This window comes from Elgaria multicarinata, chromosome 7, assembly GCF_023053635.1.
Source record: "Elgaria multicarinata webbii isolate HBS135686 ecotype San Diego chromosome 7, rElgMul1.1.pri, whole genome shotgun sequence".
NCBI classification, from domain to species: domain Eukaryota; kingdom Metazoa; phylum Chordata; class Lepidosauria; order Squamata; family Anguidae; genus Elgaria; species Elgaria multicarinata.
The window spans coordinates 114,634,244-114,652,750 of record NC_086177.1 but is presented as its reverse complement, the minus strand read 5'-3'; the positions used below and the strand labels follow the sequence as shown (position 1 = coordinate 114,652,750).

Here is an 18,507-nt window from a genome sequence, read left to right as displayed (position 1 = left end):
GATGATCTACGCCTGAGTACTGACAGGGGGAGTGTGTCCCTGCTGGTACTTTTGGACCTCTCAGCGGCTTTCGATACCATCCACCATTGTATCCTTCTGGATCATAGAATCATAGAATCATAGAATAGCAGAGTTGGAAGGGGCCTACAAGGCCATCGAGTCCAACCCCCTGCTCAGTGCAGGAATCCACCCTACAGCATACTTGACAGATGGTTGTCCAGCTGCCTCTTGAATGCCTCTAGTGTGAGAGAGCCCACAACCTCCCTAGGTAACTGATTCCATTGTCGTACTGCTCTAACAGTCTGATCGCCTGAGGGGACTGAGAATTGGGGGCACTGTCCTTCGGTGGTTCCGGTCCTACCTCTCAGGCAGGTTCCAGATGGTGATGCTTGGGGATAGCTGCTCCTCAAAGAAGGTGCCACCCTTTCCTCAATGCTATTGAAACTGCTGGGAGAGATCATCCGGAGGCCTGGGGCGGGGTGCTATCAGTATGCTGATGACACCCAAATATACTTCTCTATGCCTTCAACAACAGCGTCAGCGAAGGATAGTGTGTCTCCTCTGAATGAATGCATAGAGGCAGTAATGGGCTGGATGAGGAAAAACAAACTGAAGCTGAATCCAGACAAGACAGATGTGCTCGCTGTCAAAGACCACTACCTGGGTTTGGAGGTGTGCCAACCAGTTCTGGATGGGGCTACACTCCCCTTGAAAGACTGTGTTCACAGCTTGGGGGTGCTTCTGGATCCGTCGCTCCAAATGACAGCTAGATAGATGTGACAGCCAGGAGTGCCTACTATCAGCTTTGGCTGATATGCCAGCTGCACCCCTTCCTGGAGTCGGAAGACCTAAAGACGGTTGTGCACGCGCTGGTAACTTCGAGGCTCGACTTCTGCAATGTGCTCTACATAGGGCTACCTTTGTGTCTAGTCCGGAAACTTCAATTAATTCAAAATATGGCAGCCAGGCTGGTCACTGGTACACCTAGTGGGGGACCACATTACGCCAGTTTTAAAATCTCTTCACTGGCTGCTAATTAATTTCCGGGCGAAGTATAAAGTGTTGGTTATTACCTTTAAAGCCCTACACGGTTTGGGTCTCTTCTCGATCCTCCCAGAGTGCAGGACACGGAATAACGGGCTCAAGTTAAAGGAAGCCAGATTCCAGCTGGACATCAGGAAAAACTTCCTGACTGTTAGAGCAGTGCAACAATGGAATCAGTGACCTAGGGAGGTTGTGGGCTCTCCCACACTAGAGGCCTTCAAGAGGCAGCTGGACAACCATCTGTCAGGGATGCTTTAGGGTGGATTCCTGCCTTGAGCAGGGGGTTGGACTCGATGGCCTTGTAGGCCCCTTCCAAGTCTGCTATTCTATGATTCTATGATTCTACCTGCGGGAATGCCTTCTCCCGTACAATCCGCCCCGTACCCTCAGATCCTCTGGGAAGGATCTACTTCAGTCTGCCAAATTCAAGCTGACAACCATTACCCAGAGGACCTTCTCTTCTGCTGCTCCCAGGCTGTGGAATGTCCTGTCGGAGGAGACTGTCAACTTGACAATCTTTTAGCATTTAAGAAAGCTATAAAGACGGCTCATTCCTGACCCATTTGACAGATAGCTGTGTGTTGCCTCCTTTCCTTTCTGGAAAGGAACAATCAGTGTCTCCCCCCCACACACCCATTTCCTCATTGCTTGTGTTGATGGCTTTCAATAAGTAACTTTTCTTGCCCTTATCAGTGCAAATTAGAACGTTTTCCAATCTTTCTTCTGCCCCTTCTTCCCCCCCCCACCGAGGATTGAGCGCTGCCATTCTTCTCTTTCAACCCCCTTGTTTCAAAGTGGGGGTGCTTCATTGCAATCATTTCAAGAAGCACCATTTTCACCCCACCCCAAAGAAGGTTCCCCCCCACTCCATCTATGCCAAGCGGGCGGCCTTCATCTGTTGAACCTTGTGCTTTTGCACTTCCAGCTCGTGGTTTGTTCCAAGAGTGAGTCTGGTTCCGCTCTGTAAATTTTTAGTATTATCAGGTAATCAGCTGCTGAACTTAGTCTGTAATGAGCCGGTTCCCTTCTCATTTTGAATGAAACTCCAGCGACTGACAGATTTGTTTCTTTACAGATGTGTAGAGAAAGTTGCTTGAACGTGCAGCACCAAGGCAGTCACAGAGAGTAAAAAGAAGAGGCAGAGAGAAACAATTACTGTATTTCTTCGATTGTAAGACGCCATCGAATCTAAGGCGCACACTAATTTCAGTGCCACCAACAGGGAAAAAAAGCTTTGATTCGAAGAAAAAATAAATTTCTCCAATCAGCCAGCAAAGCAATTTTACGGTACATACACGCAGCGGAGGGGGAGAGGAACAGGGAGCGAGCGAGACACAGACACGCGGGCGCGCACCCACACGCACACGCGTAGAGGCAGGTTACATGAATGGGAAGCAGGAACCAATCGTCCCCTGCCTGGGAACGGACAGCCACACATGCATTCAAAAGCTGGTCTGCACCATTCACACGGACGGGAGGGGGTGGGCGGGCGAGCCCAACCAGCGCTGCTCAGGTGATTCTTCCGCTTCCCATCTCCTTAACAGAGGCGAGGCCGAGCTCTTTGGAAGCTCGCTGGCCTGATGGAGCAGGGGTCCCTCCCAGCCGGCTCCTGGTGGCAACGTTTGAGATGCTCCGAGACGTTGCCTCTCTCCCCCCCCCCCCGCTTCTCTCTCCACTCCCTTCTCTCTCGCTGGCTCTTCACCCCCTACCCTCTTTCCCCGCCTGTCCCGCTGCAGACTCGACAAATGTAATTACCGTATTTCTTCGATTCTAAGGCGCCATCGAATCTAAGGTGCACCCAATTTTTAGAGCTGTTACTTTAGGGAAAAAAGTGTGTCTTAGAATCGAAGAAATACGGTACAATTATAGCATAATGTTAGAAGGTGATTCCAGAGATAAGGAACCGCAAAGATACTTGTTTGAGAGACACACGCACACTCACACACACACCCAAGAGCCAAGCCAGTCCAGAACCGGGTTCAAGTGACGGACAGTATTCTCATACCTGAAACTGTATCAACTTTAAACCTTTCTTGTGTTGAGCGGGACTCAGTGATACACGTTTCAGTACAACTCATTCCCTGTAAGCTGTGCTCTCGAAATGCCACACACTACTCCCTAAAGTGGCATTTCGAGAGTAAAGTCATTTCCACCATACACAAAAGTGACTGTGCTAAAGAAAGCAACAGGAAATATAACTGAGGGTTGCTTGGTCACGTCTAAATACTTCTCTCAAGAAATGTGTCAGCCGTGAGCAGCAGTGACTGTTTTGCAAGAATCGACTGGGTGTTTCCATTTTATTTTCCAAAATATGGAAGATGATGGCCCGGTTCAGAGGTCATTTCAGGGCCTGTGGTTAGCAAAACGGTGGCTCTCTGTGGTTTGGACTAACCACACGCCGTGCTGTTGCACACAACACTATAGCCTGGAGAAGAGAAGATGGAGGGGAGACATGAGAGCACTCTTCAAATACTTAAAAGGTTGTCACACAGAGGAGGGACAGGATCTCTTCTCGATCCTCCCAGAGTGCAGGACACGGAATAACGGGCTCAAGATAAAGGAAGCCAGATTCCAGCTGGACATCAGGAAAAACTTCCTGACTGTTAGAGCAGTACGACAATGGAACCAGTTACCTAGGGAGGTCGTGGGCTCTCCCACACTAGAGGCCTTCAAGAGGCAGCTGGACAACCCTCTGTCAGGGATGCTTTAGGGCGGATTCCTGCCTTGAGCAGGGGGTTGGACTTGATGGCCTTGTAGGCCCCTTCCAACTCTGCTATTCTATGATTCTATGATTCTATGATAAGCCTGGCCCATTTCCTGGTTTCTGACACCACACGCTAAACTGTTCAGCTGCGCTCCCGGGCCCTCCGAATGTTCTGAGCCATTTCCCAGGGTCTTTTGCGTTATGAGCGCCTGAGCAGCCGTTTCCCGGCCACTTCTTTTGTCCAATTCGATGCTGTTTCCAGCGAGTGTCTTGACACGGGGGATCCTGGTGTCAGCCCCTCTCTCACCGGCCAGGACGCTCGCCACCATTTCCTTTGCCGGCACTTATGAGCGTGACGCCCACTTCCCCCTGTGGCCGTTCTTTTTTATCAGTGATTGAAAGCTCCATCACAGCTTGGAAGAAACGCTGGCTAACGTCACTTCTCCGTGGACACACAGTTAATTCCTGTTTTCAAACAAGGTGCACGAGGGCCATTCAGTCCCTTGTTGTGAACACACTGCTTCTCCCACACACAGCAGGAGAGAGCAGCAACTTCGGTTTAAAAAAATATTTCGGCATTTTTCTGGTTTTTCTTGCGGCACAAGGAAGACCATCAGGGGCGGAAGGCGTGTGTGCGAGAGGCAGACGACGTCATGTGAGCTACCTCCGAGGGATCCGTGAGTGCCCAGGAACGAGCGTGCAATAAAACGCTCGTCGGATGGAGCTTTGAGTGACGGCTAGGAATAGTAATTTGACCGGTCCTGTGTAGAAGGCAGGTCAGTGAGAGGGGATTCCGAAGGCCTTTCACTGTAGGGTGGCCCTATGAAAAGGAGGACAGGGCTCCTGTATCTTTAACAGTTGCATAGAAAAGGGAATTTCAGCAGGTGTCATTTGTATATATGGAGAACCTGGTGAAATTCCCTCTTCATCACCACAGTTAAAGCTGCAGGAGCTATACTAGAGTCACCAGATTAAAAGAAGGAGCTTTAACCGTGGTGATGGATAGGGAATTTCACCAGGTTCTCCATATATACAAATGACACCTGCTAAAATTCTCTTTTCAATACAACTGTTAAAGATATAGGAGCCCTGTCCTCCTTTTTCATTTGGATATGTGAAGGATCATAGCAATTAAAAGATGGGAGCCCATACAGCACGTGGGAATCGGCCTCGAGATCACGAAATGGTGTCCAGTGCAGCTGTAGCAGCATGGCAGGAATCAGCAGCGGAGATCTAGCTTGCTGTCTAAAGCGTCTTAGCCGATGAAGGACACTCTTGCTGCCTAGCTCTATGATACTGGCCAATAAACCCCGGGGGGATCACGTACAACACTTTAAGCCAAAACAGGGTTAGTGAAGATGGTCTGACTGTGGTTACAAAGTGACCAAGGTTTAGCAAAACGCATCGCACACAGCACACTAAAGCCTGCTGCTTAACCAACATCCCTTAACCGACAGGGTTTAGTGTGACGTCTGATTGATGTCTTTTATTTTCATGTAAGTGTGTGCAAGTTTTGGAGCTATACTGAACTCTTCATCAGTCCCTCTCCTTTCTTTCTCTTGCAGTGCATCTCTGCTCCGGAGATCTTTGAACTCGCAGGGAAGAAAACGCCTGGTGATGCCAACCTCACATCCTCAGAGCTGCTGCACTTCTCTGTCGGCCTGGTGTTCTACCTCACTGATCCTATGGCAGCCTGCCAGGCAGTGACAGCGGGACATTGGGTGGAGAAGGCCCGGGCTTTCCAGGCCAAATTCTCAGAGGGGAACTCTGCAGGAGGACCCACGGAGGAGAAAGTAGCTGAACTGATGGCAGCCATCCAAAGAAACATCAAGGGTAGTGAGGGAGAGGAGGTAAGGAAAGAAGTGCTCTCTCCCACAGTGGTCAGGGTCAAGAAAAAGATATAATTTTTGGAATGCAAAGTCTGTCTGTTGCTTTTTTATTTTTAAAGAATAACTTTTTTTTTTTTACAGAAGTGGCCAGGAAAAATGGATTTTTCAGGTAACTGATGGCAGAGGCCAGTGCAAAATGTCACCTGGAGCACTAGAATGGTTTTTGCTTGCTAGCGCTCCTGTGCCTTTAATGCATGGCTTCCTGTAACTTGAGCCCATTATTCTGTGTCATCCCAGGGTGCAGGACACGGAATCATGGGCTCAAGTTACAGGAAGTCAGATTCCAGCTGGACATCAGGAAAAACTTCCTGACTGTTAGAGCAGTATGACAATGGAACCAATGACCTAGGGAGGTTGTGGGCTCTCCCACACTAAAGGCATTCAAGAGGCAGCTGGACAACCATCTGTCAGGGATGCTTTGAGGTGGATTCCTCCACTGAGCAGGGGGTTGGACTTGATGGCCTTGTAGGCCCCTTCCAACTCTACTATTCTATGATTCTATGATTCTATTGTACAGGTAGAGCTTTTCCTGGCACAGTGATGGACTGACAGGGAAAGTTTTTCCTGTTGAGTTTCTGCCTGTCCCCCTTTGTAGAAGGGGGCAACTCTACAAAATCATATTGCTATCTTTGATAGCCAGGACGAGGAGGAAGACCCAGCCTGGGAGTGGCTAAAAAAATGTCATAATATCTGCAATTTTAAGTAGCTGCGTTCAAAAAATGAGCCAGCAGACATATATATGCTAAGAGTTACACAAAAGAGAAGAATTCCACGAAGTGGGATTCCTCCTATTACCACGGCACTGGGATGTCCAAATCTTCTCTAGAAGGGTCTTACAGGTACAGTCAGGCGCCTTCTCATACAAAGAGCCCTTCTATAAATCTTCAAGGCTACCTGCAAATGGCACAGTACTTTCTAGTGAAAGGATTTAATGTTAAATCTAATGGGGTTTTTCATTTCACAGAATCATAGAATAGTAGACTTGAGAGGGTCCTATAAGGCCATCTAGTCCAACCCCCTCCTCAATACAGGAATCCACCTTAAAGCATCCCTGACAGGTGGTTGAAGGCCTCTCAGGTGGGAGAGCCCAGGACTTCCCTAGGTAACTGGTTCCATTGCCATACTGCTCTAACAGACAGGAAGTTTTTCCTAACGTATTTGTTAAATATGAGAAAAGCAACTTCCACTCTTTAAATATTATTTATTTATATGTGTATCCTGCCCTTCCTCGCAAGGTGCCCAGGGTGGCACTACCCATATGAAAACAGTATAGCAACTTTCTAGTCCTCATTGTTAAGAAAGTGTAAAAACATGCAGGCTTTTTTATTGTTATTGCTGGTATCCCATCCTTCTGTTACTGCTTCTGCATGGATCTGCATGCAAATAGCATCTGTTGCTACCTCTACATCGTACTATATAACTTACCATGTAATAAATGAAATGAATGAAATAACTGAATATTAATCAAATGATAGCATTTATTAGCCACTCTTCAGCCATGGCTCTCGGTGATGTCCAAAAGAAAGTGTGAAAAATAAATAAATGGCTAAACTGAGAAATCTCAGCAGTTCAGCGTGATGTCTAATCTACTCTTCTCCACCTCCCAGTCCTGCGCAGGAGTGGCCCAGATCCTGGAGAACAGCACCTTGATCTCCAGGCGAGTAGCACCTGAACCAGCTGGGCAGGTGCTCGCAGCCCTGGCCTACCATGTGCTGAAGGGGAGCTGCTTCCATGCTCTCCCTCCTGAGCACTACTTTGTGGACTACATCTTTCACCGCTACAGCAATGAGTCTCACAACCTCACACTGGAAGGTAAGTCGTTGCACCACCACCGGGGAATTTGGTGCTCAGCGAGGCAGACAACGGCCAAGGGTTTGTGCGTGGGCCTTCGGTCCTCCTGAAGTAAGGCAGAAGGTTCGCTACAAGACTTGCCTAATTATGCATCGGTTCAGGACACTTGTGCCTTCAGCGGAGGCATTTTTTTGCCCACTCAGCTGTCTACGCGCAGGGGAAGCCACGCAATGGATGTGCATCTGCGCAGCGCCGGTTAGACGATGCGGGCGCAGCTTCGGAGCCATCACGGGGCTTCCTTGCAATGCTGCGCTTGGTTCATCAGTTGAAAAATGGATGAACCTTTGAACATAAAAACATCAGAAGAGCCCTGATGCTGGATCAGACCAAGGGTTCAACTAGTCCAGGACTCTGTTCACACAGTGGCCAATCAGCTGCCTACAAGTAGAACATTGTAGGCATTGTAGAACATCAAAGTGCTGATATTAACATTTAAAGCCCTAAATGGCTTGGGGCCAGGCTATCTGAAGGAACGCCTCCTCCCGTATGTACCTGCCCGGACCCTAAGGTCATCCTCAGGGGTCCTTCTCTGCGAGCCCCTGCCAAAGGAAGTGAGGCAGGTGGCTACCAGGAGGAGGGCCTTCTCTGCTGTGGCACCCCACCTGTGGAATGAGCTCCCTAAGGAGGTTCACTTGGCACCTACATTATATGCTTTTAGACGCCAGGTGAAGACCTTTTTATTCTCCCAGCATTTTAACAGTCTATAAATAAATTTTAACTTGGTGTTTTAAATTTATAATTTTGCATTGCTCTTGTTTTTATCTGGTTGAGCTTTTATATTGTATTTTATATTATGGTTTTATACTGTTGTTTTATACTTTGAATGTTTTTAATTTTTGTGAACCGCCCAGAGAGCTCCGGCTATTGGGCGGTATAGAAATGTAATTAATAAATAAAATAAATAAATAAATAAATAGAACATGAATGCAACACCTCCCTCCTGCCCATGTTTTCCAGCAACTGGGGTACAGAAGCAAAGTGACTGATACGGGAGGTAGCATATAGCCATCAGGACTAGCAGCCACTGGCATTCTCCATGAATTTGTCCAATCCCCTTTCAAAGTAATCCAAGTTGATGGCCATCGCTACATCATGTGGTAGTGAGTTCCACAGTTTAACTCTGCAGTGTGAAGAAGGACTTCCTTTTATCCGTCCTGAATCTCTCCCATTTCCACTTTCTTCACATCATGCATAATTATGTAAACCTCTATCTTGTCTCCCCTCACTCACTTTTTAAATCTAATTTAAATAGTCCTATAGGTTGTAACCTTTTCTCATAGGGGACTTGCTACAGCCCCCTGGTCACTTCTGTACTTTTTCGAACTCTACAATATCCTTGTTTTAGAAAGTTTGTGTGTGCGTCTTGTACACTTAAAATAGAAAAATGAGGAGGACGAAGATCTCAAGGTCTCACTCAGATTTAACAGTCAGGTCATAGAATCATAGAATAGTAGTGTTGGAAGGGGCCTACAAGGCCATCAAGGCCAACCCCCTGCTCAATGCAGGAATCCACCCTAAAGCATCCCTGACAGATGCTTGTCCAGCTGCCTCTTGAAGGACTCTAGTGTGGGAGAGCCCACCACCTCCCTAGGTAACTAATTCCATTGTCGTACTGCTCTAACAGTGAGGAAGTTTTTCCTGATGTCCAGCCGGAATCTGGCTTCCTGTAACTTGAGCCCATTATTCCCTGTCCTGCACTCTGGGATGATCGAGAAGAGATCCTGGCCCTCCTCTGTGTGACAACCTTTCAAGTCTTTGAAGGGTGCTCTCATGTCTCCCCTCAATCTTCTCTTCTCCAGGCTAAACATGCCCAGCTGTTTCAGTGTCTCTTCATAGGGCTTTGTTTCCAGTACCCTGATCATCCTGGTTGCCCTCCTCTGAACACGCTTGGTCAGCCTTGGTCTGCTCCCAACAACAGCTACTTTGGATATGCAACCAAGCCTGGTAGAGGCTGCAATTGTGTTGGATGGCAGAGGTGGGCTTTGATAGAGAGGGCAACAAGCAAAGGCCTTAGAGAGAGTTGAAGGTAAGTGGGTTGGCAGAGGATGTACGCTAAGGCCAGTGTCTCCTCTGTGTTTGCAACAGCCTTGAACAGTCTAATGGAGCGGTTGGAGATCGGCCCTGAGGCATTGCAGAAAGGACACGACCACGGTGACCATGCCCATGAGCACAGCCACGACAGCCATGCACACGATGACCACCACGACCACCCACATGACCACGCGCATGACCACGGCCATGGTGACTCTGAGGATCACTCGGACCATCACCACGGCAATGAAACAACAGACCATCACCACGGCAACGAAACAACGGACCATCACCATGGCAACGAAACAGATCACCACCACCACGATGATGATGAAATGGACCACCATGGCAACAAAACGGTCCGCCGAAGGAGAGGCCTCCCTGTCCCGAAAGAACCGGACGTCGTCCCCCGTGAAGTCTGGGATACGGTGAGGAGCATTGTCTGTTGCATCACCGGTAACCTCGCGGAGACTCCACACCTTGGTGCCCGGAGCAGGTTTTACTGGATATCAATAATGCTGATTATTTATTTATTTATTTAGAATGTTTATATACCGCTCCCCATTGAAAAATTTCGGAGCGGTGTACAAGGTAAAATGAAAATAAAAACAGAATAAAACAGTTAAAAGAAAATTTAAAAAGAAGCAAAAGACAGAAATCCAAGGCTGCATGTTAAAGAAAGGCTTCTTGGAATAAAGATGTTTTCAGGAGGCGCCGAAAGCAGTACAAGGTTGGAGCCTGCCTGACCTCCAGAGGCAGGGAATTCCACAGGAGGGGGGCCACCACGCTGAAGGCTCCTGCCCTGGTGGACTCCAATCGGAGGATGGATCTAGGTGGAACCATCAGGAGCAGGCCCTCGGATGACCTCAGTGACCGGGCAGGTTGGTAAGGGAGAAGGCGCTCTCTCAGGTATCCTGGTCCCAAGTTGTTTAGGGCTTTGTCCGCAAGTACAAGAACCTTCAACCTGGCCCGGTAGCGAATAGGCAGCCAGTGCAGTTCCCTCAGCAGAGGAGTTTCATGCTGGAAAGGGGCAGCTCCAGACAACAGCCGAGCTGCAGCGTTCTGCACTAACTCCAGCTTCAAGGGCAGCCCCACATAGAGCGCGTTGCAGTAATCCAATCTTGAGGTTACCAATGCCTGAACCACCGTGGCCAAGCTATCCCTGTCCAGGAGAGGCCGTAGTTGGCGAACCAACCAAAGATGGTAAAAGGCACTCCGAGCCGTGGCGGCTACTTGAGCCTCCAGCGACAGAAATGGGTCTAAGAGTACCCCCAAACTACAAACCTGTTCTTTCGGAGGCAGTGCAACCCCATCCAGAACAGGCAATGAGCCTGTCTCCCGGACTCGGGAACCACTCACCCACAGGGCTTCCGTCTTGCCAGGATTCAGTCTCAGTTTATTGGCCCTCATCCAGCCCATTACTAATAGGTTGCTAATAGGTTTCCCATCACTAGCGAAGGGCCTGTTTGTGCTCCACGTTCCATGAGGGAAAGGGACATTTGACCTGGAAACTTATGTACCCATGAATGGTTTCCGGTTTCCATCAGAAAGGGCCTTTAACTGGAAGCAAAGCGAAAACAGTCAACCCCTTTAAAAGCTTGCCTTTTTCCAATGTAGAAATTGCTTCTATTCCACAGAGATAATGTGTTTCACCTGTTCAGGGCCAGCCCTTCTGTGAGCCTGGCTTAGGCGGGGCAGGAGGGGGAGAACGCCTGTTAATGAAGGAGTGCCTCCTCCCCTAACGACCTGCCAGTTCTTGTAAGATCTTCTGCCAAGGCCCTTCTGCATCAGTGGTCTGAAGGCCGCCTACACAGGAGCAAGGCTTTCTTGGCAGGGGTGTCCTGGCTATGAAATGCCTTCCCCAGTGAGAGTTGCCTGGCACCAAAACTTTTACGTACTCAGGCATTTTCTAAAGTTTCCTTTTGCTTTGCTGTTTCCTTACTTTTGAGTTTTGTATTTGGTTTATGCTGTACATCACTCTGGAACCGGAAATGATCAAAGCCAGAATGAATAGAATGAAAAATAAATGTCCAAATGTGAACTGGACGCATGGAGGGGGAGGGGGATTGTGCCAACGGGCCCTGCCCTCCATCCGTTTGGTCAGTGTCTGGAAAAGAAACTGAGAATCAGGCTCAGATTCTAGTTTGGGGTGACCATATGGAAAGGAGGACAGGGCTCCTGTATCTTTAACAGTTGCATAGAAAAGGGAATTTCAGCAGGTGTCATTTGTATATATGGAGAACCTGGTGAAATTCCCTCTTCATCACCACAGTTAAAGATGCCAGAGCTATACTAGAGTGACCAGATTTAAAAGAGGGCAGGACACCTGCAGCTTTAACTGGTATGATGTAGAGTAATTTTCATCAGGTTCTCCATATATACAAATGACACCTGCTGAAATTTCCTTTCAATATAACTGTTAAAGATACAGGAGCCCGGTCCTCCTTTTCATAGGGTCACCCTATTTATGCTGTACATCGCTCTGGAACCGGAAATGATCAAAGCCAGAATGAATAGAATGAAAAATAAATGTCCAAATGTTAACTGGACGCGTGGAGGGGGAGGGGGAGGGGGATTGTGCCAACGGGCCCTGCCCTCCATCCGTTTGGTCAGTGTCTGGAAAAGAAACTGAGAATCAGGCTCAGATTCTAGTTTGGGGTGACCATATGGAAAAGAGGACTGGGCTCCTTTACCTTTAACAGTTGCATGGAAAAGGGAATTTCAGCAGGTGTCATTTGTATGCATGCAGCACCTGGTGAAATTCCCTCTTCACCACCGCAGTTAAAGCTGCAGGAGCCCTACCTTCTTTTGTATCTGGTCATGCTAGGTAGGGCTCCTGCAGCTTTAACTGTTGTGATGAAGAGGGAATTTCATCAGGGGCTGCATGCATAACAATGATACCTGCTGCAAATCCCTTTTCCATGCAACTGTTAAAGATACAGGAACCCTGTCCTCCTTTTCATACGGTCACCCTAGCTGTACCTTTGTCTGGCAATGGCCAGGGTGGTGTTGGTGTCGGTAACCATTAGGATTGCCATCTGACCAGGAAAAAACTGGCCTGGCCAGCTCTTCTGCATTTAATAGCAGTCTGATCTGCAGAAATAGCTACAGATGAAATTGATGTGTCAGGCAGGATGATTACAGGGTCTGTTGAAAGTTGGCAGCCCAGTCTCCCTCTCTGATATGTGTATGTGTTGCTCATGGGTCTTGGGGGGGGCACATCTTTCTTTCCAGGTCTGCCTCAGCCCTAACGACCTCTTTGAGATTTACGGCGTTGACGCTGGCGTAGGAATCTCCCGTCCAGATTTCACCCGCCTGAGTCCAGCTCTGGTGCAGCAACGGCTCAGCAAGGCCTGCACCAGCACCCCTGGCAGCCCCCATACCGACGGGCAACTCACCACGGCAGAGAGTGAGTCCATCCGCCACGTGTCTCTAAGCTGACTAGTAAAAGGGCTCAGTGCTCTAGGACCCTGTCCAGAACTGAACAGCTGGGTTGGAGGTCCTCCTTGGGGTGTTTCGGCCTTTGATTGATTGATTGATTGATTGATTGCACTTATATACCGCTCCCATAGCCGGGCTCTCTGGGCGGTTTACAGAAATTCTAAAATTAAGATAAAAACAAGTATACAAAATTTAAAATTCTAAAACACAGAACATACACACATAAAACATTAAAAACCGTTAAAAAACTAAACATGTGGGTGACTAGGATGTACCACCATATGCCTGGGCAAAGAGGAAAGTCTTTACTTGGCGCCGGAAAGATAGCAGCGTTGGTGCCAGGCGAGCCTCGTCAGGGAGATCGTTCCAGAGTCTGGGGGCCACCACCGAAAAGGCCCTGTCCCTCGTTGCCATACTCCGAGCCTCTCTGTGTCAATGGGCCCCAACTGTTGTCAGTGCGCTTCAATACCACTATAAAGCAGTTGTGTGGCTCCTGCCTTTTATATACCACTTTCATACCACTTTCATAGTGCAATATCCTTGGTGTAGATGAGGCCATGGATTTCTTACAGGCTTGGAGCACAGTCCAGCAGTACCTTTCTCATTCATTTCAATGGGGCTGGCACAGGAGCAATTCCTGGTGTATATTGTGCCCTTAGGCTTTGTCAAGCCACTGGGGCAGGGAGTTCCACAGGTGTGGGGCAGGCAGCCACAGGAAATGCCTCTGCATATGCCACTGCCTTGCAGGCTTTCTGCATGGATGGAACCAACCTCAAGAGGGTCTGCTTGAAGCCTCGTGGAGGAGGGGGAGAAATGTCTGCCGTCTAACTCATGCTTAGCTTACATGCACAAAGTCCCAGGTTCAAGCCCGGCATTTCCAGGTGAAAGGATCAGGTGGCAGAAGATGGGAGAAGAAGGCTCACTCTGGCTGAGACCCTGGACAGCCGCTGCCAGAGTAGTTAGACTAGATCAACTAATTGTCCGGTTGCAGGAGCCTCAGTTGGGCTGTGGACTCATCCGCCGTGCCCTGAGGGGAGGGGGTCACTCCATCTGCAGTCTGTCTGTCTGTCTACCAGCGCATTGACTCTCCTTTCTCTGTGTCATTCACCTCTGCCCCCTCCAGAGTATATCTACGGCTCGCTCGCCACGCTGGTGATTTGCCTGTGTGCGCTTTTTGGGATCGTGGTTCTCCTGTGCACGGCTTGCATCAGTGCCTACCAGTATGTGATCCAACTCTTCGTCAGCCTGGCTGTGGGATCCCTCACTGGGGACGCCATGTTGCACCTCATCCCCACGGTCAGTATAAGGAGGGGGGCGTGGGTTTTGAGCCTGTGCTGCATGCGTGCGTGCGTGTATTTGGACTGCGTTTTCAGAGACGTTCACATCAAAGCAAGGCTCTTGGCAAGACAGGTCATCTGCCAGCTGATTAAATGAAGCCTTGCCAAACCTGCTGTCCCAGGTCAACTCCCTCAGCTCCTTTGCAAGACCTCAGCTGCTTTGCAAGACCTCAGCTCCTTTGCAAGTTGCTTGAGATAAAAGCGAAGCAGAAGAGAGAGGCATATTGTCAATTACAGAGAAAATGATAATGACTTAAATGTAATCTTCACCCCACAGGACATCAACACAAAAAGTACAATGTGACCCTCAGCGTTTCATAAGATGTTCGCACAGTGGGTCCTGGCTCCCTAATCAGACTGCATAGGACTGATGCCATAATACTTTTGCTTTAGGCTTTCAGATTCGAGTATTGCCTTAAGGAACGCAAATATTGAAACAGGTGCCTTTGTTTCCTTTCATTTTGGGCCCCAAAAGGAAGCCTTACAGTTCTCTCTTGGGCATTCAAAGTTGGGAATTAGGGGTGCTGGGGGAAACACACACATTTGTTGAGTGAGTGAAGGTTAAAAAGTATCTGAACGCAAAATATGTGAAATGTGCAAAGAGCTGGCAGGTTGTTTGGAAAAAGAAGTGTGGATGCTTGACTGCGTATAATTCAGCCTTTCTCAACCGGGTGCGCTCTGGATGTGTTGGACTCTCAACTGCCAGCACCCCCAGGGGATGCTGGGACTTGTAGTCTAGTAATCTGGAGGGCACCCGGTTGTGGAAGTCCACTGTAACTCATCACAAGCGTGTGGCCTTCAGAAACCAGTTGCAGCCTGTTGGGTTTGATGCCCCCCAACCATGCTTTTCTCCCGCTGTTATCATTGCAGTTCTTGGGCCTGCATTCCCATGGCGAGGGTCACGCGCACGACTCCCATGGAGCCGAGGGTCAAGACGTCCTGTGGAAGCTCCTGGCTGTGCTGGGCGGGATCTACCTCTTCTTCCTCCTGGAGAAGTTCTTCATCCTCTTGGGGCACTCGGACTGCGAGGTGGGTCAGCTGGTCGTTTCTGGTCCGCATTCACCAAGGCAGCTAAATTGGGCGCAGCGACGCGGCACGTCAACGATGACGCATGTGCGCAAGGCTCAAGGGGGCGCTGTGGGGCAGGGTGCACAGGAAGCTGACTCATAGCGATTGGGTCAGACCCTTGGACCATCAAGCCCAGTACTGTCAACACTGACTGGCAGCCATGGCTCTCCAGGGTTTCACGTGGGAGTATTTCCAGCCCTACCTGGAGACGCTGGGCATTGAACCTGGGACCTTTCGCATGCATTCTGCGCTTGGAATCGTTGCATTGCCAATGTTTTAAGAAGTGCAAAAGTGCAGGGAATGCAAGAGGCGCTGCTGCCCAGGTTGAGCTGTTCTGTATCTCTAATGCTGAGCACATGTACACACCCACACCCACACCCACACCCACACCAGTGTCCAGGGCTCATGTTTGCTTGGAAGCCACCCCTTTGGGTACAGAACTCCTGTCACCGAGTCCCAGATAGGCGAGAGTGCTTAGAGTGCTTTCTGGACATGTTCAGAGACCCTGTTGTCTTTATTAAGAACGTTAAGAAGAGCTGTGCTGAATCAGACCCAAGGCCTCTCTAGTCCAGCAATCTGGTCCCATAATAGCCAGCCAGATGCCCCAACAGGTCACCCACAAGCAGGACATAAGAACTGCTTTATTATTACGTTGTGCGTTCTAAAGCAGCCTCCCCCCCGATGCCCTCCAGATGTTTTGTACTTCAACTCCCATCAGCCCCAGCCAGCCTCACCAATGACCATTGGGGCACTTCCACATGTCGTACTGAGGCTGCTTCCATCCGCCCCCAGTGCACCCTGAAAACGATCGTGTAACTTGCATGTGAAAGAGGCGAGGAAGAGGCGTCCTTGCCGGCACCGGCACCGCCACTCAACTCCCTCCTCGACAGCCGGGACGGAGAGCTCGGCGGAAGAAGGTGGGGTGGAGAGCGGAAGAAGCTCTCCACTCCGCCTTCTTCTGCTGAGCTCTCCGAGCCGGCCGGTGAGGAGGGAGTTGGGTGGCAGCACCGGTGCCGGCAAAGACGCCTCTTCCTCGTCTCTTTTACAGGCAAGTTACACGATCGTTTTCGGGGTGCACTGGGGGCGGATGGAAGCACCCTGAGTACGATGTGTGGAATCCCCCCAGGGGAAGAGTGATCCAAGGCTAAGCGCTGGCATTGGAAACAAGCGATGTGGCTAAATCTGAAACTCCAGTTAAGCCCTCTGCCCAAAGGGTTAATCCCTTTGCATGGCCTCTGGTGGTTAATTCCTAAAAAGACATGGATGCTTTTCTGTGCTGGATGGGTGCCATGCTTCCTTATCTCTTCCTAGGAGGAATCTGAGTCCAGCAAGGGGCACCAGTGTGACCACGGCCTGTCTCTGCAGCTATACCAAGACGAGATGAAGAGGCGGAAGCAAGAGAAAGGCGCTTCCAACGCTGACCTGGTAATTTGCCCATGTTAATGCTACACTAATGCTTAAACTTCTTAACTACAATCAACCTCTAATTTGTTTACACCTTGAGATTATTTGTAAGACTGGAGAAATGCCCGGAGCAAAACCAGGATCAGGACCTGCGGTGCTACAGAGTAGGACTGCTCCTTCCATCCAGGGTCGAGAGTCCTCATGTCTACCATGGTGGTTATCTTAACTCTGATACACAGAGTTGGCTGGAGAGGTAGCTTAGAGGCCCCTCCTACTATTCCAGGGCCTGGTTCATCTCAGGGGTCTGGAAACAAAAGCCCTGTGAAGAGAGACTTTATTCCTCATATTGAGGCAGTAGCTAAATCCTGTCGTTTTTTCCTGTATGTTATTGCCAGGATTCGATCATTTTTGTCTGTCTCTTCTGCCAAGACTCTTGTTCATGCATTGGTTATTTCTCGGTTGGACTACTGTAACCTTCTTCTCACTGGCCTTCCTTCTTCTCACATCAGTCCGTTGGTTTCTGTTCACCACTCTGCTGCTAAGATCATCTTCTTGGCTCGCCACTCTGACCATAGAATCATAGAATAGCAGAGTTGGAAGGGGCCTACAAGGCTATCGAGTCCAACCATGTTACTCCACTTCTGAAATCTCTTCATTGGCTTCCAATTCACCTCAGAATCTAATGTAAACTTCTGTTGACCTACAAAGCTTTTCACTGTCTAGCTCCTTCCTATCTTTCCTCTCTCATCTCACACTATTGCCCTGCTCGTGCTCTTTGCTCCTCTGATGTTTCTCACCTGCCCAAGGGCCTCTCCTTCCCTTGCTCGGCTTCGTCCATTTTCTTCCGCTGCCCCTTACGCCTGGAACGCTCTTCCAGAACATTTGCGAACTACAAATGTTCAATCGCAGTTTTTAAAGCTCAGCTAAAAACTTTTCTTTTTTCTAAAGCTTTTAAAACTTGATTTTGCTCTTACTTTTATACTGTTAGTTTTACTCTACCCTGTGCCTGTTTGGTGCATTCTCTTCCCCTTCTTATTGTTTAATTATGATTCTCTTAGAATGTAAGCCTATGCGGCAGGGTTTTGCTATTTTATTGTTTTACTCTGTACAGCACCATGTACACTGATATATAATATTATATTATTTATATAATATTATATTATTTATATAAATAAATAAATAAATAAATAATGAAAGAACTGGACACGTTTAGCCTGGAGAAGAGGAGATTGAGGGGAGACATGATAGCACTCTTCAAGGACTTGAAAGGTTGTCACACAGAGGAGGGCCAGGATCTCTTCTCGATCCTCCCAGAGTGCAGGACACGGAATCAGGGGTTAAAATTACAGGAAGCCAGATTCCGGCTGGACATCAGGAAAAACTTCCTGACTGTTAGAGCAGTATGACAAATGGAATCAGTTACCTAGGGAGGTTGTGGGCTCTCCCACACTAGAGGCCTTCAAGAGGCAGCTGGACAGCCCTCTGTCAGGGATGCTTTAGGGTGGATTCCTGCATTGAGCAGGGGGTTGGACTTGATGGCCTTGTAGGCCCCTTCCAACTCTACTATTTGATGATTTTATGATTTTAAAAAGCATTCAGGAGGGCAGGTGCTGCCAGCACCTGCCTATTCTCTCCTTTGATCAAGGCTCTAGTAGAGAACTCTGATCTAGGACCAGTATTCAGCCCCATCTAATGGAGGAGGAAGGAATAACCGTGGATGTGGAAGGAAATCTGTGGA

The 18,507-nt window shown here is 48.9% G+C and overlaps 1 protein-coding gene across 1 annotated transcript in view; it reads left to right on the top strand.

Annotated features, from left to right (window-relative positions):
* The window catches only part of SLC39A4 (solute carrier family 39 member 4), a 41,249-nt gene that overhangs the window by 13,266 nt on the left and 9,476 nt on the right, over window positions 1-18,507 (top strand). Inside the window, exons 3-9 of the mRNA XM_063131375.1 lie at window positions 5,314-5,598; window positions 7,245-7,449; window positions 9,574-9,947; window positions 12,754-12,928; window positions 14,084-14,256; window positions 15,168-15,326; window positions 16,677-16,790. Of these exons, the coding sequence (XP_062987445.1) occupies window positions 5,314-5,598; window positions 7,245-7,449; window positions 9,574-9,947; window positions 12,754-12,928; window positions 14,084-14,256; window positions 15,168-15,326; window positions 16,677-16,790 (1,485 nt within the window). The remainder of the gene's footprint in view (window positions 1-5,313; window positions 5,599-7,244; window positions 7,450-9,573; window positions 9,948-12,753; window positions 12,929-14,083; window positions 14,257-15,167; window positions 15,327-16,676; window positions 16,791-18,507) is intronic.